At 42.8% G+C, this 26,369-nt stretch overlaps 1 protein-coding gene across 1 annotated transcript in view; it reads left to right on the forward strand.

Moving 5' to 3' along the window:
• LOC133443714 (protein inscuteable homolog) overlaps positions 1–26,369 on the forward strand; it is a 94,715-nt gene that overhangs the window by 54,071 nt on the left and 14,275 nt on the right. Inside the window, exons 4-8 of the mRNA XM_061720887.1 lie at positions 560–612; positions 696–819; positions 1,233–1,346; positions 16,389–16,514; positions 23,262–23,433. Coding sequence (XP_061576871.1) covers positions 560–612; positions 696–819; positions 1,233–1,346; positions 16,389–16,514; positions 23,262–23,433 — 589 coding nt within the window. The remainder of the gene's footprint in view (positions 1–559; positions 613–695; positions 820–1,232; positions 1,347–16,388; positions 16,515–23,261; positions 23,434–26,369) is intronic.

Genomic DNA, 26,369 nt, shown 5'->3' on the forward strand with positions numbered 1-26,369 from the left:
AAAAAGAAGGCTTAGGCTATTTACACCCTGCTACCAATATCAATGTATGCTATTGTAAGTTAAATACCCCATATAATGTCACATGGAATGGCTTCAAACCTACAAGCAGTTCAAATGTGATTGGAACCAGCTCCTCTAGAACCAGGACCTCTGGACACATTAGACCAACGTGGACATGTCTGGTCTTCATGGGTCCTAGTTTCAGGTCCTAGTTCCAGATCCAGAACCAGCAGAACCCCCTCAGACCTGCTGGTGGTCTGGACCTGAGGGGACCATGAAGTCCTCTGTAGACCAGAGTCCTCTAGAGACACGTGTGGGGACATCGGACTGCTGATTGGCTGGAACTGGATCATGTGACAGGATTTTACCCCAAACAGCAGCAGATCTGGATCAAATCTGATCAAATCTGAGGTTTTATGTGCAGAATATTAAGATCGTCTAAATCAGCTGCTTGATTTCTGGATTTAAAGACGGATTCTAACTTTCATACATCAAATAATCAGAAACTAGACTTAATTTTCATTTTTCTTGACTGTTTTAATGTCTTACGTCTGTTTAGTATGAGAAGTCGCTGCTGGAGAAGTGCATGGAGCTGACGAACATCACGGAGAGGTGAGACGCCGCCCAGGACCCCTGGTAAACATCACCCCTGACCCCTGACCCCCGACCCCTGACCTCTGACCTCTGACCCCCAGGTGCCTCCACACCGACGACGAGTTCTTCCTGAAGTCCATGCGGGAGGCGATCCACGAGATCCTGACGGACGTCAGCGACTCCTTCAGCAACATGATCGACATGGCGCTGGCCAACGAGATCCGGGTGGGTCGCCTGCGCCGCCGCTAGCAGGCGTTAGCGCCGCCGCCAGCAGGCATTAGCACCACCGCTAGCAGGCGTTAGCGCCGCCGCTAGCAGGCGTTAGCACCACCGCTAGCAGGTGTTAGCGCCGCCGCTAGCAGGCATTAGCACCGCCGCTAGCAGGCGTTAGCGCCACCGCTAGCAGGCGTTAGCGCCGCCGCCAGCAGGCATTAGCACCACCGCTAGCAGGCATTAGCACCACTGCTAGCAGGCGTTAGCACCACCACAGCGGTTTCATGTTTACGTGCCTGTCTCTCATCCTGTCCGTCAGTCTGTAATAAATAAAAGCGTAAAACGAGGGACGCGCAGCTGGCGCTTTCATGTTTACGTTCCTAGCGGGACGTACGAGCTGCTAACGAGACGTTTCCTCCCTCCAGATCCTGATTAAGCAGATCGACTCCTCCGACAGCGTCCACACCATCGGCAGTGCCATCAACAACCTGCTGTCCCTCACGCAGGACGGCCCTCAGCTCTGCAGCATCATCGCCAAGGTAACGCCCCCCCCGTCCCCCCGTCCCCCCCGTCCCCTCCGGTCCTCGGTTCTAGTCCCGCCGGACCTTTCGCCTGCGGGAGGCACAGTTAATCACGACATTACTGGGACCTGGGGTCCGTTTCACAAAGCAGGTTTAGTGAAAACTCGGAGTCTGTTAACCCTGAAATGAGGGAAACTCTGAGTTTTCCGTTTCACAAAGGGAGGTAACTCAAACCAGAGAAAGAGAGGTAACTCTAGCCTGTTTCACAAAGAGAGGTAACTTAAGCTCTGGGTCAGTTACCGTAGAAACAGACGCTCTGAACCTAACCTGGTCGGGACCAGGTTTATCTCAATGAACCTGGAGTTTCTCTGCGTCTCCGCCTCTTTCAGAGACACACGCACATTTGATTTCCTCATTCATTCAGTCAGCAGGCGAGTTTTGGCAAAGTTCTGCCGTCTGTCATTAAAAACAGCGTCAGTATATATATTAGAAGTCCATTGTCACGAACATGGCATGTCCTTTTGATGAAGACACAATTGATGAAGGTGCAGCATTAATACGCAGAGAAATAAATATTCGTCGGGAGATGGTTATCAGACCGCGTAATACATGTACATTACATAGTCTCATTACAGGCAGTGCTGCAGTGTTACTCTTTTTTCGAAAAACATGTTCAAATTCGCGTATGCGCGCATTAAAATCTCTAATTCCATTCGGGTGAAAAAAGCAGACCTCCCAGGTCTCTTCCAGTGTGTCCTAGCGAGGACAAACGTCCAAACCCCAGCACCTCGCTGCAGGAGTCCCTCAAGGCTCGTCACTGGGACTCCTTCGTTTGGTTGTCCACACCTCAGCCGTGGACACAGTTTCTTCTTTTCTCATCACTTTCTTATAGTATCTGTCTCAACCTGTCTCTCAGTCTGTCTCATAAGAGTTTTCGGGTTAAAAGCGTCTGTAAAACGTGGACGTCCAGCCGTCCCTCCACGTCCAGCCGTCCCTCCACGTGACACGTCCAGCCGTCCCTCCTGCCTAAAAGCCTTTCAGGGACAGATAAGACGAGCAGACAGCGAGTCTCAGCCATTAGCGGGATCGTCCCGATAAGACTCTTCCTGGTGGCCGATGCAGCAGACGGGAAGATCAATACTGTCAGCTCCCGTTAGCACGGACATTGATCGCTCAGGTGTCTCTACCTTTCAGACCGGGATCATTTACCTCACCGAGCAGAACCGTCGTCCAAACCAGATCCTGGTTCTTTTTAGGGCTGCAGCTATCCAATACTTTGGTGATCGATTATTCTATGACATATTCCATCGATTAATCGGATAAAACTTACTTTTGCTTTATTAAAGCCCAATTATAAACATACAATAGAAAACAAGACAGATTACTTGATTAAAAACAACATATCTGTTTCTTTTATGAGAATAATTGACATTTATTTACATATTAGGCAAACTAGAAAACTGTTTGTTAAATTTTCCCATAATAATAAATACAATTATTTTAAACTTAACATTTCCTGAAACATTTAAAAAAAAAATTAAAAAAATTCTAACTATCACAAATAAAAACAATTCGTAAACACTGCTTTAAAATTCACATTCAGAACCAACACGTTTCAACAGAGATGCTTGGCTGTGGACCGGGACTTGGAACATTAAAAAGAATCCATGCGAAACGTGAAGTTTAAATTATTTTTTTTATTTAAACGAGGAAATTCCTCCATAATTTTTGTTAATCGAGTTACTCGGGGAATCATTGCAGCCCTAGTTCTTTAATATTTCATGGTTCTGATGCAGATCTGCTGCTGAGTTTGGGGTCATTTCCTGTCACATGACCCGGTTTCAGACAGATGTCCTCACATGTGTCTCTCGAGGACTCTGGTCTCAAGAGGATCTTTCAGGATATTTCAAGCCATTGGCTTGACTGAGTTTGAGTTTGGGGGCCTCACTAATAGGTCAATTGCCTCTGAGAGACCACTGCTGATGTCTTTCCCTCTTGGCATTGTGTTAACACACACCTGAATCTTCCAGTCCATCAAACGCCAATATCAGTCCATCAAACGCCAATATTAGTCCATCAAACACCAATATTAGTCCATCAAACGACAATATCAGTCCATCAAACGCCAATATTAGTCCATCAAACGCCAATATCAGTCCATCAAACGCCAATATCAGTCAATCAAACGCCAATATCAGTCCATCAAACACCAATATTAGTCCATCAAACGCCAATATTAGTGCATCAAACGCCAATATCAGTCCATCAAACGTTAATATTAGTCCATCAAACACCAATATCAGTCCATCAAACGTCAATATTAGTCCATCAAACACCAATATCAGTCCATCAAACATCAATATTAGTCCATCAAACGCCAATATTAGTGCATCAAACGCCAATATCAGTCCATCAAACACCAATATTAGTCCATCAAACACCAATATTAGTCCATCAAACGCCAATATCAGTCAATCAAACGCCAATATTAGTGCATCAAACGCCAATATCATTCCATCAAACACCAATATTAGTCCATCAAACGCCAATATTAGTGCATCAAACGCCAATATCAGTCCATCAAACGCCAATATCAGTCCATCAAATGTCAATATTAGTCCATCAAACACCAATATCAGTCCATCAAACGTCAATATTAGTCCATCAAACACCAATATCAGTCCATCAAACGTCAATATTAGTCCATCAAACGCCAATATTAGTGCATCAAACGCCAATATCAGTCCATCAAACACCAATATCAGTCCATCAAACGTCAATATTAGTCCATCAAACACCAATATCAGTCCATCAAACGTCAATATTAGTCCATCAAACGCCAATATTAGTGCATCAAACGCCAATATCATTCCATCAAACACCAATATCAGTCCATCAAACGCCAATATTAGTCCATCAAACACCAATATTAGTCCATCAAACGCCAATATCAGTCAATCAAACGCCAATATTAGTGCATCAAACGCCAATATCATTCCATCAAACACCAATATTAGTCCATCAAACGCCAATATTAGTGCATCAAACGCCAATATCAGTCCATCAAACGCCAATATCAGTCCATCAAATGTCAATATTAGTCCATCAAACACCAATATCAGTCCATCAAACGTCAATATTAGTCCATCAAACACCAATATCAGTCCATCAAACGTCAATATTAGTCCATCAAACGCCAATATTAGTGCATCAAACGCCAATATCAGTCCATCAAACACCAATATCAGTCCATCAAACGTCAATATTAGTCCATCAAACACCAATATCAGTCCATCAAACGTCAATATTAGTCCATCAAACGCCAATATTAGTGCATCAAACGCCAATATCAGTCCATCAAACACCAATATTAGTCCATCAAACGCCAATATTAGTGCATCAAACACCAATATCAGTCCATCAAACGCCAATATCAGTCCATCAAACGCCAATATCAGTCCATCAAACGCCAATATTAGTGCATCAAACGCCAATATCAGTCAATCAAACGCCAATATCAGTCCATCAAACACCAATATCAGTCCATCAAACGCCAATATCAGTCCATCAAACACCAATATTAGTCCATCAAACACCAATATTAGTCCATCAAACGTCAATATTAGTCCATCAAACGCCAATATCAGTCCATCAAACATTGATGATCAGTCCATCAAACACCAATATTAGTCCATCAAACGTCAATATTAGGGTGCGTCCCAATACTCCCCCTCGCCCTCCTTTTCTTCCCTAACCCTAACTTTTGCGCGTTCCCGTGAAGGTAGTGGTGTCCCAATTCCTCTTTTCACCTAGGGGGAGGGGGCATAACGAGGGCTAGGGGCTGAGAATAGCCCCTTCAAATCGAGGGATTTCAGATGCTGACTTGGCGAGCGAGGGGGTATGAAAAAAAGAGGCTCTGCGTCGATTTGACTCGCCGACCGAAGGCAAACAGGCAGACTGGTCTCAGAGAAATAGAGAGAAATAATCCTGTGACTCGTCAGATTTGTTTTGGATGTTTCTGATATAATAGTCTTCAGAAACCACAAAGTAATCCAGCTGTTATCTGGGTAATTTACACACTTTCAGATAAAGTTGCGGAAGATCACGCCAGAATAAAGGGATTTATGGTTCCGCGTTACACCAACGCAGATCCTACGGCGGAGGTTACGCAACCTCCGCCGTAGGCTCTGCGTCGATTTAACGCGGACCCAAGCTCCGGACCCGGCAGACAGAAATCTCTAAATTTCGGAGCAAATTTCTTAACAGGCGTAGCTACAACTGTTAGATTTCATCTATTAAACCAACATCTTCCTAAATGATTTATTTCAGCCGGCGTGATTCTCAACAGAGCTGCGTCCCGGGAGAGAGTGTCTCTCCCGGGGCTGACGGAGCAGCCTGACCCGGCGGAGACGTCTGTTCTCGGGCTGTGAGCTGAGGCTGCTCCCCGGGGGCGGCGGCTCTTCTCATCTCCGAAAACATCGGGTCAAATTTCTTAACAGGCGTTATTTGGATAAACTGAGCCCCGGTTGGGGATCTTAAGGTTACCATTATACCTGAAAAAATATTAAAACTTAATAAAGTGCCATATTAACAGCGCTACAGCTGAAATTAAAACAGCTTTTGGCTCTCAGCTTCCTGATCAGGTTAGGGATGAAAACGAGGGGTAGGGGGAGAAATGGGACAGGCACCTGGGCCAAGTGCCCTAGATCTCAAGTGCCCTAAAATCTCCCCCTTCTTTTTTAGGGCTTAGGGAAGAAAAGAAGTGCGAGTGGAGAAAAGAAGGGCGAGTGAAGGAGAATTGGGATTGGGCCTTAGTCCATCAAACGTCAATATTAGTCCATCAAACATTGATGATCAGTCCATCAAACACCAATATTAGTCCATCAAACACCAATATTAGTCCATCAAACAACAATATTAGTCCATCAAACGCCAATATTAGTCCATCAAACGCCAATATTAGTCCATCAAACGCCAATATTAGTCCATCAAACGTCAATATTAGTGCATCAAACGCCAATATCAGTCCATCAACCACCAATATCAGTCCATCAAACGCCAATATTAGTCAATCAAACGCCAATATTAGTCCATCAAACACCAATATTAGTCCATCAAACACCAATATTAGTCCATCAAATGCCAATATTAGTCCATCAAACGCCAATATTAGTCCATCAAACATTGATGATCAGTCCATCAAACACCAATATTAGTCTATCAAACGTCAATATTAGTCCATCAAACGCCAATATCAGTCCATCAAACGCCAATATTAGTCCATCAAACGCCAATATTAGTCCATCAAACGTCAATATTAGTGCATCAAACGCCAATATTAGTCCATCAAACGCCAATATTAGTCCATCAAACGCCAATATTAGTCCATCAAACGCCAATATTAGTCCATCAAACGTCAATATTAGTCCATCAACCACCAATATCAGTCCATCAACCACCAATATCAGTCCATCAAACGCCAATATCAGTCCATCAACCACCAATATCAGTCCATCAAACGCCAATATTAGTCAATCAAAAGCCAATATTAGTCCATCAAACATTGATGATCAGTCCATCAATTGATTATCAGTCCATCAAATGCCAATATTAGTCCATCAAACATCAATAATCAGTCGATCAAACATTGATAATCAGCTGAAACCTCCTCAATCCCACAAAAGCAGCTACATGGATTCAGGATTGCTCACATTATTTATTTGTTCTTTTTTGGCTTCATTTTTTTTTTGACATTACTAAAACCCACAATGATCAGATGATTTATTATGTTTTACATGAAATAAAACATAATAAATCAAAAGAGGCGGTACCAGTTATGCAGAAGAATAACCTCAGTGATTTTAGCACTGAATGAATCTCCTCCAGAAACAATGACAGCTCCCACGTTTGTCTCCCTGTCTCTCATCTGTCTCTGGATAAAAGCTCCTTGGTGTCATATTTGGATCTTATTTCCAACGTTCATCCCTGTTTTTAGGCGTGGTGGGTTTAAACTACTGATGTAAAGTACAGCAGAGCCGAGCGAACGCTTCGGGAGACTCAACGTGATCACACGCCCCGTAGGCTGGATCTGCTCCACGGCCTCCGTTTGAGCAACGAGCAGGAAATCAGGGGAAGCAATTGGTTAACGAGGGAGAGGAAGGAGCCACCGCCGCCGAGCCTAACCACCTCTGAAAGGCAGGGAAACGCCATGAGGGGGAAGTAAATAGAGAGATGAGCGGTGGATTTATCATCCCGTAATTGGCCTCAACGCGGTTTAGCTGCTGGAGATTCACATGAGACGATGTTACGTCCCTGAAACAGACATCTGCAGGGAGGAAGTGACAATATTCTCAAGCTGAAAACATACAAACTCTTATCTTTTATTGGCTAAACTGGAGGGAAATGCAGAAGTTTAATGCAGAAGTGGCAGTTCCTCTACCGACCACTAGGGTCCCACATAATTTATTATGACTAAATATATTTAGTCATAACAAAAATTATGACTGGATATCGTCGTTAACGAACCTTCATCAACTGAGGAAAACGAGACGAGACGCAACTAAATTGCTGGTCATGTGACGATAACGATAATTGAATATATAATTGCAATATCGTCGACGAATAAAAAACAGACTAAAATGTAGATCACGAAATAAAAACTTATCAATATGACTCTGTCCTTCACAGGATAAGTAAAACTGATCACTGCAAAAACTCAAAATCTTAACAAGAATATTTGTCTTATTTCTAGTTAGAATGTCTTATTTTAGTAAAAAAAATCTCATTACACTTAAAACAAGACTCATCACTGGAAAAAACAACAATTTTCACCTGTTTCAAGTAGATTTTCACTTAAAATAAGTAAGAAAATCTGCCAGTGGAACAAAGTTTTTTTGCTTGTAATGAGAAGATAAATCTTGTCCCACTGGCAGATTTTTCTTTCATTTCATTTCATTTATTCTTTATTTCATTCGAAAAAATAAAACAATTAAATAAAAATACAAATGTTCTTAAATTGTGAATGAAAAGGGAGCAGAAAGAAGAAGAATCGTATCTGATCTGCCCCTTTTTCCAAGAAATAACTTCACAAATAACATAAATTAAAAATTAAAAAAAAAAAAAAAAAAAAAAAAAAAAACTTAGTGAATAAAAAACTAAAATAAAATAAAATGACCGCCGTCTATGGGTATGTCAATCAAACTTAACTAACATATTTCATTATATTTACTTAACATACAGGCTTTAATTGTTCTTTTGAATGTAATGTTTGTAATGTAATGTAATGTTTCTACTTATTTCTAGTGAAAATTTACTTGAAACAGATGAAAATGGTAACGTGGAAGTTATTTTTCTGGTGATGACTCTAAATGTTGAAATAGCAGTAAAACCACATGCATTGATGAAATAACATAAGGGATGGAAAGGGGGGATGATTTTGAGCGTTTTTATTTCAGGGGGGGATGCCATCCCCCCTCATCCCCCCTCAACTCCAGTACTGAGTAAAAGCATCCTAGGCTGCAGAAATCCGCGTCAGACTGATGGAGTTTCTGTCAGACGGAGCAGCTCCAGGGGGGGCTCCGGGGGGGCTGCCGGGGTCTCCGGGGCCCTGCTGGAGAGGTCCTGTGTAGGCGGGAACCGCAGGCCGGTCAGCCTGGAGGGCGGATGATTAGCCACTCCAGCCCTCGGCGGAACATGAGCTGCTCAGAATAATGGTCTGATTAGGATAATGGAGACAGTTACAGGCTGCGTCTTGCTGCAGGTAATTCCAGCCATCCAAGTGTTTCTGGGTGCTGTTGCTCGCGGCGACGGCGTCTGATGCGGCAGCTATTTCTGCTTGTTTACACGCAGCGTAATTCAGCAGAAAATGCTGGGCTATTACGGCTCGCGGGTTGTTTCCCCTCAGCTCCCCATTCATGGCTGATGTGTTTATATTTACCTGACATCACAGGTAGTGTTGTTTTCATCAGCCTGTTTCAGTTTTAGTTTCAGTCTAGTCTCTGGGTCAAACTATCATTTTCATTAGTTTTAGTCACGTTCATTCTCCTTTTAGTCGTGTCAAGTTTCAGTCGACTAAAAGTCTGAGCATTTTAGTCAGAATTGTCCGTTTTAGTCTAGTTTTAGTCAAAGATTGTATTTAGCTAAACCCATTTTACAATTCAAACAGGGTTATCTTATTATTATGTTATTGTTACCTTATAGACTCAAGAATACATTCATTCCAGATACAGAAGACTCTAATTTGAGTTTACAACATGTTTATTTTTCCACATTTCTCCCCGTCTTTTTCTTTTTCCACAACACTTAGGGTTTTCTTTTCCACGTCTATGTAGGAAAGTGGATCCAAAGATCTAAAGACTAAACTGGTTAAAAGACTAAACCAGAGGAAACAACTTAAAAAGTGAATATTAAGGATCTTTGGTAGAACATTTCGTCTGGTTTTTGGTCAACGAAAATTGAGACACATTTTAGCAGTTTTTATTTTGTAATCTACATTTTAGTCTGGTTTTTATTCCTCTACGATATTGCATTATATATTTAATTATCGTTATCGTCACATGACCAGCATGTTCGTTGCGTCTCGTCTGGTTTTCCTCAGGTGATAAAGGTTCATTGACGACGATATGTAGTCATAGTTTTGCTTGACGACAGCAGCTTTAATCCCAGGTAGCGGCGGTGATTTGAAAGGCTAGAGGTTGTTTCCCCTCAGCTCTCCATTCATGGCTGATGTGTATTGTGTTTATATTTAACCTGACATCATGGTAGCGGCGGTGATTTGAAAGGCTTGGGAGGTTGGCAGGCTCTCAGAGCGAAGCCGGCCAAGTCCGCCGGTCATTTCAGGTCCCGTGGACTCGTTAGGGCCAGCGAGTGGTTGACGCTAAGAGCTAAGAGCTAAGAGCTAAGAGGTAACGTCCTCAGAGACGGGAGCAGACGCCGGCGGGAGACGGAGCATCACCTGCAGTCACGACTTCCATGGTCAAAATATCAGGAAAATAACGTGATTGTTGTGAGTCTCAGTCGGTAAATACGACCTCAGACGGACCAGCATGCAACTGCTCACCATCTCATCAATACAGATACATCATGTGGCCAATCCTAAGTACCCACAATGCAGTAGCTCGGAGATCCGCCTGAAGCAGCAATAATGTGAAGCAGGCCAGCTGACAGTCTTGCCGGGGCCCCGGACAAAATAATCTAAGATGGGCCCCCCTGCACCCGGATCTCTCCTTCTCCTCTTCCTCTCCTCTCCCTCTGCTCTTCAGGTTTTTATACAAGCTAATGGACGTTAACATTAGAGCTAGCCAGTTAGGTTAAGTTACAAGGTTGGTAAACGTTGGCTGCTGTTTCTTACCTTGCTCTACGCTGACTTTATTAATTCCAGCTTCACCTTCACCACCTTTTTAAAATATTTGTGTAGAGAATCTCTGAGGCCTCTATTTTCTTCTTCTCTTCTTCTCTTTTCTCTTCTTTTCTGAGCACCGGACTTGTGCTGACCGGACATTTTGACCATTCAATTTGAATTAAATGATAACATCAAATTTTGAGCTTTTATGTAACTCAAATACTACATATTTTTCCACAAATAGCCATATTTTGAAACATTTTGAAAAATGATTCAATAATTTAATGAGAATAAAAAATAAAAAATAAATAATGAGGGCCCAGTTCTTGCTCAGAAGCAACTTGGGGACCACTGCTTTTGGGGATTTTTGTTTTATTTTGCACCTTGATTTTAAATAAAAGTATGGGCCTATATAGGCTATTTATTAGCATCAGTGTATATTTTTATTTGCACCTTTTGCTATAAAAAAAAAAAAAACAGTCAATGAAAAATGAACAATAGGAAGCCAAGAGGGCTTATAATATTACAAAGTTCACTCTCACTCATTTGACATCATTTGGATGGGTAAATTGTTCACAAAAATGAATAGTAAATGGAAAATAAATTGAGTCTAAATAAATATATATTTTTTAAATTATTGTTTTCCATTTACAATTTCATGGACCACCTGCAATACTGCTACGGACCACCAGAGGGCCGCGGACCACCGGTTGACAAACCCGGTTCTACGTGTATGTGGGTGTGTGTGTGTTTATGTGTGATGTGTATGAGTATGATGCTTTTCTAAAATGATGGTTATTTTAGGAAAGAGAGAGCAGCCGAAAAAATAAATAAATACATAAAAATACATAAATAGGATAAATAAAATAAATAAATAATGAATAAATAAATAAGAAAAAATTATAAATAAATGTAAAAAAAAGGGTTTAAAAGGGGGGGAGTCAGAAATGAGAGAGAAAGGGATGAGGGGGGAGAGAAGAGAAGAAGAGAAGAGAGAACAAGCAAAAAGTGACCATGAACTTTGGGGGGGACCCGGGTCCAGATTTTGTGTAAAATCTCAGTATGTTGAAACTGAAATAAGGGAAACAAAATTTTTTCAGCGTTAGATAACTTAAACTAGAAAAAGAAAGTCTAAAAACAGCTCTAATTGCCATATCTCATCACAGTATTGGAGCTCCGTTGATGACAGTATTTTATATTTGTGTTGAACATGTCAGTCATGTCAGTGTCTGTCGACTCTGAGTTGGTATTTTAATTCAGAGTTTGTTGAAGCTCCTTTTCTGACCTCGGACACATGTGAAGTGAGCAGTCAAAGTGATTTGTGTGACTTAAATGTCCTAAAAGCTTATAAACCCCTAAATTAATCTTCTTTTTCCCTCATTCTCTCAAATATACTCAATAAATTGTTTTCTACTTAAGATTTGTTGCACATTATATTGTGAGCCACTTTAATGAGTGAATGTCCCGTTGTGGGATCAATAAAGTCTGATCGTATCTTATGTTTTATCTTAAAAAAACAAAAAAAATGATGGGAATAATCACGGCAACAACATTTATTTATGCCGCTGGCGCAGGTTCGAGTCCCGGACGATTTTCCTGTCGAGTTACTTTTAATAAAGACCCTGAAAGCTGCAAAAGCTTTAGAAAAGCAGCCAGTACCTCTGGGACTCCAGTCCTGCACGAGTCCCAGATTAGTGCACGTTTACATCCCCGTAAAACACAGGTGGGCTTCATCCGAACTGAAGCCCACCAATGGAAGGTGGAGCAGACAGAATCTGCAAGACGTCCCAAAAGGAGACAAATGACAACCGGGAGGTAGAACAGCAGAAGAACCGGTCCGTCTGCGACGGTTCCTGGATGCAAACGGAGACCTCAGCTCATCCGGGTCCCCAATCAGGGAGAGCTGGGATGGGATTGGACTCCTCAGAGAGCAGAACTTCTCTAAAATGGTTCCAAGACCTGGAGTCTCGGTGTTCACCGGTGGTCTCTGACAGTGGCGTTCAATTCAGTCAAAGCTAAGGTATGGCAAGGTTACGAGTCACAGAACTGAACTAGAGTATCAATCAACACGTCCAGCAAATACTCATCACAGAAGTTTATGTAGCTTATCTGTGTGGTCAAGAAAATTGGAACTTTTTCAAATGCAGTCTCGCTCACTGCAAAAACTCAAAATCTTACCAGGAATATTTGTCTTATTTCTGGTTAAAATGTCTCATTTTTAAGTCATTTTTAGTCTCATTACACTTAAAACAAGAGTCATCGCCAGAAAATTAACTTATTTGACCATTTTCACCTGTTTCAAGTAAATTTTCAATTGAAATAAGTAGAAAAATCTGCCAGTGGGACAAGATTTATCTTCTCATTACAAGCAAAAAAGATTTCTTCTTATTTTAAGTGAAAATCTACTTGAAACAGGTGAAAATTGTTGTTTTTTTGAGTTTTTGAGTCTTGTCTTAAATGTAATGAGATTTTCTTGACTAAAAATTAGACATTTTAACTAGAAATAAGACAAATATTCTTGTTAAGATTTTGAGTTTTTGCAGTGTGTAATAACTAGTGAAATCCATCATGTTGTTCTGATTTGCATTTGTAGTTATTTTATGTATTAAATTACATTTACATTTACATTTTCCCTTGAAGCCAAGGTGTGGCGGCTGCCATACCTTGGCATACCCAATTGACGCCCCTGGTCTCTGATCCAACACCCGAGCATGCTGCTCTTCCTGGAACTGCTGGTGGTCCTGGTACTCCTGAGCAGTTGCTATGGCAACTAAAAGTTGTTTACATGGGGAAGCAGGAGATGGATCTCTCCGAGAACCGGCTAATAACCCGAGGAACAGCCACTCGAGGATGATGAGCGGCGTTGAGCATCGTTCCCTCCTCCGGCGTCATGTGGAGTGGAACTCCGGGAGGTGGGGGGACGAGATCGTAGCCGACATGCTCTCTACGTGAGTTTGGATGAGACGGATGGATTTCAGTGTTCGCGACGGATGATTTAACCTGGTCATGTGACTGTGGAGCGTCTCTGCACCCCAGATGTTGATGTCGAGCCTCACCATCACTACGACACTCTAAAGAAGGCGTGATGATCTCTGGGATTTTCAACCGAACTGCCAATCCAACAGTTAATTTCAAAATTACCTTAATTTTTTTACTTTCTTCCTAAGTAAATTGGGGTGCCACTCAGTCATTTCCCCATTGAGGATTAATAAAGTTATTCAGTTAATTCAATTAAAGTTTTAAACCCCCAAAATGTTTAGAAAGCATGTTTCAAGTCATTTGTTGAACTGAATCAAGAATCCTTCCAGTTTCTCCACCCGCTCACTCCTATGCAGCGGTAGACTCAAACCTCTGCACTCATTACATCCACTAATGACGCTTAAACTTTAGAGGAGTACCCAGGCGCGTCATTTCCACCGGGGACGGTGGGGACGCGTCCCCACCACTTTGTCTGACGAGCAGATTTGTCCCCACCACCAAAAAAAAAAAAAAAATTAAGTAAGACGCGATTTGTCCCGTATTTCATTAACACCCCATACACACGTCTGTCACACACACATCAACACTAAATTTACCAATAATGAACAAAATAAAACACAGGCCAGCAAAATCTTTGTGGCGAGACAACAGGACCTGCTGCGTCTGTGCCCAGATCTGTGTATGTGTGTGCCAGACAGCGGGGAGGACTCGAGCTTCACCTCCAGGTAGGGCTTGGGAATTGGGAATTAAAAGTTGCGTTCCGCAGGCCCGGTTCTACGAGGGTGCATAAGCATTGCACCCTCAGTTTATGTGTCTGCGTGCTCAGTTGAAAAGACGCGCGCGTCAAGCCTCATTTATGGTTCCGCGTTAAATCGACGGCGTAGGTTACGCAGCGTCGCGTACCTACGTTCGCATCCCTGAGTATCCTACGCCGCGTGCTTTGCGTTGGTGCAACGCGGAACCATAAATCAGCCAGTGTCTGTCACTCATCTGCTTCCAGCGCGCAGTTTCCTGCAGCAGCAAGACGCTGCTCTCTGCTGCACCGTTAACACAAAGTAACCGTGGATATTCTGCTGCTCCGTTAACACAAAGTAACCGTGGATATTCAGAAGTGGTTCAGCACAACGACACAAACAAGTTTACAGGACTGTCTCAGAAAATTAGAAAATTGTGATAAAGTCCTTTATTTTTCTGGAGTCTAAAAATGTCATACATTCTGGATTCATTACAAATCAACTGAAATATTGCAAGCCTTTTATTGTTTTAATATTGCTGATTATGGTTTACAGTTTAAGATTAAGATTCCCAGAATATTCAATTTTTTTGAGATACGATATTTGAGTTTTCTTAAACTGTAAGCCATGATCAGCAATATTAAAATAATAATAATAATAATAAGCAATGCCTATTATTTATCATGAAACCTCAATTCGGAAGTAATGGGCGTAGCTCGTACCCAGCACTTTTCAAACCTTACTCAGGTTTATGGTAAATGTCCCCAGCACTTCTGAAATCAAACTGACGCCCATGGGAGTACCACAAGGCTCCGTATGAGGATCTCTGCATCTTTAATTCTACATGATGTCATAATATCATCTCAATGTCACCTGGTGTTAATTCACACAAATGTCAGTCTATATGCAGATGACACTGATTTATGATCCCAATCAGTATTCCAGGTGTTTTTAGGAAGACATGGTCACTGTGTGCTCCTGATAGAAGAGGGAAAGGACTGTTATCACCCACCAATTCAGGATCCAGACTCTGTGATGGTCTGAGGTTGTGTGTTAATAAGTTAAACCCCAGATTGGACGTAAGCAGTACTGGAGTTGAGGGGGGATGAGGGGGGATGAGGGGGGATGGCATCCGCCCCTGAAATAAAAAAACAGTAAAAATCATCCCCTTGTAAAACTGCCATCCCCCCCTTTCTATCCCTTATTATGTCATTTCATCAATGAATGTGGTTTTACTGCTATTTCAACATTTAGAGTCATCACCAGAAAAATAACTTATTTGACAATTTTCACCTGTTTCAAGAAAATGTCCACTTGAAATAAGTAGAAAAATCTGCCACTGGGACAAGATTTATCTTTTCATTACAAGCAAAAAAATATTTTTCCACATACAGATTTTTCTACTTATTTTAAGTGAAAATCTACTTGAAAAAGGTGAAAATTGTTGTTTTTTCCAGTGATGAGTCTTGTTTTAAGTGTAATGACATTTTTTTTACTAAAATTAGACATTTTAACTAGAAATGGGACAAATATTCTTGTTAAGATTTTGAGTTTTTGCAGGTATCCATTTTACTTATCCTGTGAAGGACAGAGTCATATTGATAAGTTCAGAAAACTGTTTTTTATTGTTGTGTTTTGATGTATTTGATGTAAGCCCAGTGGATATTTAAAGCTTACAGAAGGCTGCATTTAACTGCTGCTATGTCATTCCTGCAGTGTTTCTGCAGGTGTTTTGGTCACTGCTATTATTTGTAATATATTATATTATTTGTAATCAGCACAAATTATCTGTCCCCATATGATAAAATCCACCATCCCCCCTGATTTTTTTTTACAACTCGAGTACTGGACGTAAGGAGTGTGTTGGAGTATTGTGAACCCCCCAAAAACACCTTAAAGCATATTTGAATGCAACGTGGAACAAAATATCACATGAGACGTGGATTCATGCGGCTCTGAAGGACGTCTCGCGGCTCAAATGTAAACCAAGGTTTCCCTCTTCCACAGGAGGGAGCAGTGGTGGCCCTGTTCAAGATCTGCCGGCAGGACCGCTTCAGAGACCTGTACGCTCACGCCCTGAGAACCGTGGCCTCCATCTGCTGTGTGGAGGAGGGCATCAACCAGCTGGACAAGGTGAGTCTGGTCCACCAAACCCCCATGTAGGCCTAGCCGAGACGACACATACAGACCCAGAGGTGTGTAATAACCAGTTACATTTACTCTGTTACATTTACTTGAGTGAATTTTGGGAAATGTTGTACTTTTAGGAGTAGTTTTGAATCACTATACTTTTTACTTTTACTTGAGTAGATTTGTGAAGAAGAAACTGTTACTCTTACTCCGCTACATTAGGCTACGTTGAGCTGTTACTTTTCTTTTATCCCTTTTATCCGCGTACGCGTCAATCTCATGAAATCCCTGAGTGATTCTTTGGGAAAAATGTTTGTTTTTGCATGTTTTGTCACATTTACACAGACTCAAACACACACAGAGTTTCTATGAGTTCATGGGCTTGTTCTAGTTCTGCCTGGTTAAAAAAGAAAAGTACAAAGGCTTGAAATTTTGTGCTACTTGTGCTTAATTTATTTTTTTATTCTGTTATTTTATTTATTTTATTATTTATTAAAATACTTGAATTTACAGCTATTTTTTATTTTTTATTCATTTTAATTTATTTTATTATTTTATTGATTTAATTTGCCTGAAGATGATTATTTTGTACTTTTGTCTGTTTGAATGGTTGTGTTAAAAAAAAAAATCAGAGTTACTCAGTTACTCAGTACTTGAGTAGTTTTACTTTTTTACTTTAACTCAAGTAATTATTTTTACTCCTACTTGAGTCATATTATTCTGAAGTAACAGTATTTTTACTTGAGTACAATTTTTGGCTACTCTACCCAGCTCTGTACAGACCTGCACAAACCCTGAAGGGACGTTTATCGTCTGTTTATGGCTGAATGAAAATACGAGATTGGTATCTATAGTAAAACCCTGAATCAGGCTTGTTTACCTCGTTACGTAGAAATGGGCTCTAACTCAGAGAAGTAAACTGAATAAAATAAGATCATTTCCAGTAAACAGTTCATTTCTCCTCTGCTGGTTCCCTTTGTTATGTCTGGAAGGCTACTGTTTATTTACACAAGTGAACTGGTCCAAAAGTATCATTTGCAGAAGGAGGAGGAGGAAGAAAGGGAAGAACAGTAGTAAGAGGAGGAGAAGCAAGAGGACTAGAAAGAGGAGGAAGAGGAGAATGATGAACAGGATGTAGATCAGGAGGAGAAGGAGGAAGAGGAGAATCAGGACAAGGAAGAAAATGAGGATCAGGAGGAGGAAGATGATCAGAGAAATAGGAGGATCAGGAGGAAAAGGAAGGAAAGGAAGAGGAGGAGGAGGATGAAGAGAAGGGGGCTTGTCCAAGTAAATGAGGACCAACGTGTCCCCAACCGTGTTCCCCAACCGTGTTCCCCAACCGTGATTCCCAACCGTGTTCCCCAACCGTGATTCCCAACCGTGTTCCCCAACCGTGTTCCCCAACCGTGTTCCCCAACCGTGATTCCCAACCGTGTTCCCCAACCGTGTTCCCCAACCGTGTTCCCCAACCGTGATTCCCAACCGTGTTCCCCAACCGGGTTCCCCAACCGTGTTCCCCAACCGTGATTCCCAACCGTGTTCCCCAACCGTGTTCCCCAACCGTGTTCCCCAACCGTGATTCCCAACCGTGTTCCCCAACCGTGTTCCCCAACCGTGTTCCCCAACCTTGATTCCCAACCGTGTTCCCCAACCGTGTTCCCTGACCGGGTTCCCCAACCGTGTTCCCCAACCGTGATTCCCAACCGTGTTCCCCAACCGTGTTCCCCAACCGTGTTCCCCAACCGTGATTCCCAACCGTGTTCCCCAACCGTGTTCCCCAACCGTGTTCCCTGACCGGGTTCCCCAACCGTGTTCCCCAACCGTGATTCCCAACCGTGTTTCCCGACCGTGTTCCCCAACCGTGTTCCCTGACCGGGTTCCCCAACCGTGTTCCCCAACCGTGATTTCCAACCGTGTTCCCCGACCGTGTTCCCCAACCGTGATTCCCAACCGTGTTCCCTGACCGGGTTCCCCAACCGTGTTCCCCAACCGTGATTCCCAACCGTGTTCCCCAACCGTGTTCCCCAACCATGTTCCCCAACCGTGATTCCCAACCGTGTTCCCCAACCGTGTTCCCCAACCGTGTTCCCTGACCGGGTTCCCCAACCGTGTTCCCCAACCGTGATTCCCAACCGTGTTTCCCGACCGTGTTCCCCAACCGTGGTTGGTTGGTTGGTTGGTTTGTTAGTATGTTGGTTGGTTGGTTGGTTGGTTGGTTGGTTAGTATGTTGGTTTGTTGGTTGGTTGGTTGGTTGGTTCGTTCACTTGTACTTTTATTTTGTGGAGTCCCCTGTTTATTGGTCATTGGGCAGGAACAGAACATTTAATTATGACAAATAAAAGAGATTCTAATGAAGCTGTAATGGTTCTAGATGTTTCCCGGAAGTTTCTGCCCATCAGGATTTTAAGTCTTGTTGTTTATTTTAGAAAGCAGCTTTTATTTTGAAGGTTCATACTGTTTAGTGTTTGTGTGTCTTGGGTTTACCGGTGTCATTACTGTAGACGGATGGAGTTAGGGATGAGGAAGAGGTGGTGGATGAAGGGGGGAGGATGCTTCCACGTCAACGGGACGCTGCTGCTGACGTCCACAGAGACAAAAATAGGGCTGCGGCCGTGATTCCCAACCGTGTTTCCCGACCGTGTTCCCCAACCGTGTTCCCTGACCGGGTTCCCCAACCGTGTTCCCCAACCGTGATTTCCAACCGTGTTCCCCGACCGTGTTCCCCAACCGTGATTCCCAACCGTGTTCCCCAACCGTGTTCCCCAACCGTGATTCCCAACCGTGTTCCCCAACCGTGTTCCCCAACCGTGTTCCCCAACCGCGTTCCCCAACCGTGATTCCCAACCGTGTTCCCCAACTGTGATTCCCAACCGTGTTCCCCAACCGTGTTCCCCAACCGTGTTCCCCAACCGTGATTCCCAACCCTGTTCCCCAACCGTGTTCCCCAACTGTGATTCCCAACCGTGTTCCCCAACCGTGTTCCCAACCGTGTTCCCCAACTGTGATTCCCAACCGTGTTCCCCAACTGTGATTCCCAACCGTGTTCCCCAACCGTGTTCCCAACCGTGTTCCCCAACTGTGATTCCCAACCGTGTTCCCCAACCGTGTTCCCCGACCGTGTTCCCCGACCGTGTTCCCCGACCGTGTTTCCCGACCGTGTTCCCCGACCGTTTTCCCCAACCGTGATTCCCAACCGTGTTTCCCGACCGGGTTCCCCGACCGTGTTCCCCAACCGTGATTCCCAACCGTGTTTCCCGACCGTGTTCCCCGACCGTTTTCCCCAACCGTGATTCCCAACCGTGTTCCCCAACTGTGATTCCCAACCGTGTTCCCCAACCGTGATTCCCAAGCGTGTTCCTCAACTGAGTTCCCTAACCGTGTTCCTCGGGGCACACTGCCCTTCAGGTCTTCGATGTTGTCCTTCGGGTCTTCGATGTCGTCTTTATCTGTGATGCACGGATTTGAAGCGAAGAGGCTTGGATGGAGTTAATGAGACATCCATCATTGTTTGTCCCGGTTCGGTCTCTGTGGAGACGATTCAACCGCAGAGGCACCTGTGTCTTGCGAGCGTTCGCGGAAAGACAAACAGAGCGCGGTTCCTCCCAACGATGATCCCATGGCGACGTCTGTCCACACCTGAACAGCTGGGACGGCGGGAACTTATCCGACTGTGAACGGTCTCCGTCCCAGACTCCCGGTCCTGCAGGAGAAGCTGTCAACCGCTCGCCGGCAACCGCTCAGGCTCGACGAACGCACCTGCCGGGCTCAGCGGCGGATGAAACGTCCCGCTTACCCGTCCCTCAGCTGGGACGTTATGTAACCACCAGCGTGGCGTGTCGCAGATAATCAAAGAAAAAGAACAGACATCCCACTTCTGATATTTAAACGGAGCACTTTATGGAAGAAGACATCTTTCTGTCCCCTCTGAAGTGATATTGGTGTGTCAAAAACAAACAAAGGTCCTGCTTTGGTCGGGGCCACAAACGACCTTTGACATCTTTGGGATAGAAGGTCAAGCATCATCTTTTCTTTTATTTACAGCTGTCAATCATTAGTACCTTAACCCATGAGCCCATTTCTACTGGACCTAAACGTACGGGGCGGAGCAGGGCACATGGGTCACGAACCTTCCTAACTTCCTGGGGGTCTATGGGTAAAAACCAAACACCTGAATATGTGTATAACAGGTTCATTCATATGTTGGTTGGTTGGTTGGCTGGCTTGTTTGTTGATTGGTTTGTTCGTTGGTTGGTTCTTTTATTGGTTGGTCATTTATTGGTTGATTGGTTCGTTTTTTCGTTGGTTGGTTGGTTGGTTGGTTGGTTGGTTGGTTTGTTAGGCTCGTTTGTTGATTGGTTTGTTCGTTGTTTGGTTGGTTTATTGGTTTGTTCTTGGTTGGTTGGTTAATTCGTTTATTGGTTGGTTTGTTTGTTCGTTGGTTGGTTGGTTTGTTAGGGTATTTTGTTGATTGCTTTGTTCATTGGTTGGTTCGTTTATTGGCTGGTTCGTTTATTGGCTCCGTTGGTTGCTTGCTTGGTTTGTTCTTGATGGTTCGTTTATTGGCTGGCTGGTTGGCTGGTTGGTTGGTTCATTGGTTCATTGGTACGCTGGTATGTCGGTTTCTTGGTTTCTTGGTTTCTTGGTTCCTTGATTGGTTGGTTGGTTGGTTAGTATGTTGGTTTGTTGGTTGGTTGGTTGGTTGGTTTGTTGGTTGGTTGGTTGGTTGGTTGGTTGGTTAGTATGTTGGTTTGTTGGTTGGTTGGTTGGTTGGTTGGTTGGTTGGTTAGTATGTTGGTTGGTTGGTTGGTTGGTTGGTTAGTATGTTGGTTTGTTGGTTGGTTGGTTGGTTGGTTAGTATGTTGGTTTGTTGGTTGGTTGGTTGGTTGGTTGGTTGGTTGGTTGGTTGGTTGGTTGGTTAGTATGTTGGTTTGTTGGTTGGTTGGTTGGTTGGTTTGTTAGTATGTTGGTTGGTTGGTTGGTTGGTTGGTTGGTTGGTTGGTTGGTTGGTTGGTTGGTTGGTTAGTATGTTGGTTTGTTGGTTGGTTGGTTGGTTGGTTGGTTGGTTGGTTGGTTCGTTCACTTGTACTTTTATTTTGTGGAGTCCCCTGTTTATTGGTCATTGGGCAGGAACAGAACATTTAATTATGACAAATAAAAGAGATTCTAATGAAGCTGTAATGGTTCTAGATGTTTCCCGGAAGTTTCTGCCCATCAGGATTTTAAGTCTTGTTGTTTATTTTAGAAAGCAGCTTTTATTTTGAAGGTTTATACTGTTTAGTGTTTGTGTGTCTTGGGTTTACCGGTGTCATTACTGTAGACGGATGGAGTTAGGGATGAGGAAGAGGTGGTGGATGAAGGGGGGAGGATGCTTCCACGTCAACGGGACGCTGCTGCTGACGTCCACAGAGACAAAAATAGGGCTGCGGCCGTGAAGCTGATGCTCGTCAGCAGATAAGACGACTGACTGCTGCTCTTCACTTCCAGAGTCGAGGCTTCGCTTCGGCTTCTTCTGAAAAAAAGTGGATTCGGTCAAAACAGGAACTTAAAAAAAATATCTTTTAAAACTAAAATCTCTGTTTTTGGAGAAGAACAAACTTTTCTGTGGGTTTAATGACCAAAACATCCGTTTCTGAGCTGAATAACTTCACACAGATGTTGAGTTCCTCAGCAGCTGGCAGCGTTTCCCTGAGCAACGCTGCCCCCCGGTGGACAAGCGCCACTACTGCACCTCCTGCACCAACTACTGCTCCAACCTCTCCTGAACCAGCTACTGCTCCTGCACCTCCTGCTCCTCCTGCACCTCCTGCAGCTCCAACACCTCCTGCACCTCCTGCTCCACCCGCACCTCCAACACCTCCTGCACCTCCAACACCTCCAACACCTCCTGCACCCAGAGCCGCCTGGGAGATTTGCGAGGCCCTGTGCGAAATGGCTGGGGGGGGGCCTACGCGCATGAGCGTAGCGAGCACACGTGAAATTTTTTGGGTTTTTCGGGTCGGATCGGGTGTCTATATGCGCAATTTTAACTCTCCAATTAGCAAAATACTGGATACCTTCCCCTGCCTCATCATCATCTCTTGCCTCGACGCGGGGCCCCGCGGCTGCTTGAGACCCGGTCGGAACGGTGATTTTTGTAATTTATCAAACGAGCCTTTCAGAGAGGCATTAAACTCTTCCATTTTCTTTCTTTTTTTTTCTTTTTTTCATTCCCTGATGGAAATTTCCTGAATCTGTCTCGTTCTCTCGACATTGTGTGACAGTTTGTTCCAACTCCACCGTCTGGATCAGAGCAGCTTGTGTCTGCGCTTGGTCTGATCAGTTGTATTGAACAACAGACACGCGCATCATTGTACATATATTTATTGATATGCACAGACTAGTAAACATTTAGGTCTGTAATGGAACGTGACTGTTGATATTTATAAGGGAAAGAAGGAAAAAAAAACAAAAAAAAAAAACAAAAAAAAACGGCATATAGCGCGAGGCCCCTTGGGGCGCGAGGCCACGTGCGGTCGCACGGTTCGCACACCCCTTGGGGCGGCCCTGCCTGCACCTCCAACCCCTCCTGCACCTCCTGCACCTCCTCCCTCAGGACCAGACGTGACCTCGGTCCTGCAGGTCTCAGGTGTTTCACACCTTGATACAGCCAGGGGTTCTGGGTTGTGACTCAGTGGGACCGTCCTGTTCCGTCTGCCGTCTCATATCAGACCTTCAGCTCCAGGACTCAGGGCCGTGTTTGTGTCCCCCAGGTGGACGGGATCCTGTGTCTTGCCGACATCCTGACGGACGACGGCAGCGTGGAGGCGGCCCGCGCCGAGGCGGCGGCCGTCGTGGCCCAGATCACGTCTCCCCACCACTCGTCCACCCAGCACCTGGCCAGCTTCCTGGAGAGCATGCAGGACATCGTCACGGCGCTCATCAGTAGGTGAACCCCGCCCCCGACCAGGGTAGTTTATCTACAAAGCACTTTAAAAACTACAACAGCTGACCAAAGTGCTGGACGAGCGACAGGAAAATAAAAACAAAACAGGACAACGTAAAACATAAAACACATGAATAAAATAAAACAATCAGGTGAGTTAAATGCGAGTGAATAAACATGAGTTTTAAGATGAGATTTAAAAACAACCATAGAAGACACCAGACGTAGGTGCAGCTCGGTCCAGACCAAGGTCTTTTGCAGTTTCTCTGACATGTGGCTCTAGGGGTCCTGGATCTATGTCTGAGTCAGGCAGCTCTGGGACCAAAAACTAGGTTTTATTTTCATTAAAGTTTAAAAAGTTTAGAGCCATCCAGGCTTTGATGTCCTTCAGACAGTCTAGTAAACTTTTAAAAGAGTCGTTATGTTTTGGAATGCAAATAATGTGCGTGTCATCAGCATAGCAGTGAAAAAAGATTGTTTTATTTTATATATAATATATTTATATATAAGAATAGATCCCAGGGGGAGCATGTAGGGAAAAGAGAATAATAATAATAATAAATAAAAATCAATAAATCAATAAATCAATAAATAAATATATAATAATAATAATAATAATAATAATAATAATAATAATAATAATAATAATAATAATATCACTCACTCACTCATCATCATCACTCATCACTCACTCAATAATAATAATAATAATAATAATAATAATAATAATAATAATAATAATAATAATAATAATAATAATATCAATAAACTTTATTTATATAGCACCTTTCTCTAACAAAGTTACAAAGTGCTTCCCAAGAACAATAAAATACATCAAGATAAATATACAGTGTATAGTGGATAAGAACATAAGACAGCAATAACCAAGTCTTAAATTAATAACAATATTCACACCACAATAAAAGCTTTTCTAAAAAGGAATGTTTTAGTGAAGAAGGGATTTAGCTGAACTGATCTCAGCAGGTTAAGAGTTCCAAAGTTTGGGGGCCCGGACTGCAAAAGCTGGACCACCTTTGTGGAATGATCTGAGGGAGGCCCTGGCAGGTAGGGGGTTAAAAGGTATTTAAAATAACTAGGGGCTTGGTTATTTAGGGCCTTAAAAGTCAGCAATAAAATATTAAAATCAATGCGATATTGAACAGGAAGAGTATAGGCCCCAGAATAGACCCTTGAGGAACGCCAAAAGGGAGAGGAGCAGAGGGGGATACCGATTCCTCCAGGCTGGTATGTAGGATGTAAACCATTTCAGAGCCTCTGATGCCAGCACAGTGTTCCAGACGGGAGATTAAGATGCCGTGATCTACAGTGCCAAATGCAGCTGTGAGATCCAGATTTTATTTATTTATTTATTTATTTATTTATTAAGGATCCCCATTAGCCGGTGCCATAGCAGCCAGCTAGTCTTCCTGGGGTCCGCAACACATACAGTAAAATCACAATTAAAAAGCACACAAAACAAAAATCAAAACATAAAAGCCAAAACAATACATAAATAGATAATAGACAAAACCGTCATCTAAAACAAATCATATCCACAACACACCAAACAGATGAAATTACTGAGAGACATTGACCTGTAGATAAATTAATGTTGTAAAGCATTTGTTTTTGAACGAGGCGATACCAGCAGACCATTACTGGACCCTGTAGTGCAGGGGTCGGCAACCCAAAATGTTGAAAGAGCCGTATTGGACCAAAAACACAAAAAACAAATATGTCTGGAGCCGCAAAAAAAAGAAAAGTCTTGTATAAGCCTTAGAATCAAGGCAAATGGCGAAAGGCAAAATGTCGAGAAAAAAGTCGAAATGTCGAGAAAAAAGTCAAAATTTCGAGAAAAAAAGTCGAAATGTTGAGAAAAAAGTCGAAATGTCGAGGAAATAGTCGAAATGTCGAGAAAAAAGTCAAAATTTCGAGAAAAAAGTCGAAATGTCGAGGAAATAGTCGAAATGTCGAGAAAAAAGGCAAAATGTCGAGAAAAAAGTCGAAATGTCGAGAAAAAAGTCAAAATTTCGAGAAAAAAAGTCGAAATGTTGAGAAAAAAGTCGAAATGTCGAGGAAATAGTCGAAATGTCGAGAAAAAAGTCAAAATTTCGAGAAAAAAAGTTGAAATGTTAAGAAAAAAGTCGAAATGTCGAGGAAAAAGTCAAAATTTCGAGAAAAAAGTCGAAATACCGAGAAAAAAGTCGAAATGTCGAAGAAATAGTCGAAATGTCGAGAAAAAAGTCAAGATTTCGAGAAAAAAGTCGAAATGACGAGATTAATGTTGAAGTACATTCGAGAAAAAAGCGAAATGACGAGATTAATGTTGAAGTACATTCGAGAAAAAAGTCAAAACATTGAGAAAAAAGTCAAAATATTGAGAAAAAAGTCAAAATATCGTGAAAAAAGTCGAAATGACGAGAAAAAAGTCAAAATGTGAAGAAAAAACTCGAAATGTCGAGATTAATGTTGAAGTACATTCGAGGAAAAAGTCGAAATGTCGAGAAAAAAGTCAAAATGTCGAGATTAAAAAGGAAAGGAAAAAGGAAGAAAAAAAGAAAAGAAAAATAGAAAAAAAGAGAAGAAAAGGAAAAAAAGAAAAGGAAAAAAGAAGCTAAAAAGAGGAAAAAAGAAAAAAGGAAAAAAAAGAAAAAAAAGAAAAAAAGGTCAAACATTTTTGAAAAAGCTCCAGGGAGCCCCTAGGGCGGCGCTAAAGAGCCGCATGCGGCTCTAGAGCCGCGGGTTGCCAACCCCTGCTCTAGTGTTATGATCATGAATAGTATTAGTAAAAACAACTTGTTCAAACAAAAAAACTGGAGTTTTACTGCTAGTGACCCATTTAAACATTGATAGTGTGTTGAATGAGAGCGTCTTCGCCACAGTCATGCATTCCACTCACAATGGATTTAAGTAAACAGCCCAGAACCAACCTAGC

Source organism: Cololabis saira, chromosome 5 (genome assembly GCF_033807715.1).
Source record: "Cololabis saira isolate AMF1-May2022 chromosome 5, fColSai1.1, whole genome shotgun sequence".
NCBI lineage: Eukaryota > Metazoa > Chordata > Actinopteri > Beloniformes > Belonidae > Cololabis > Cololabis saira.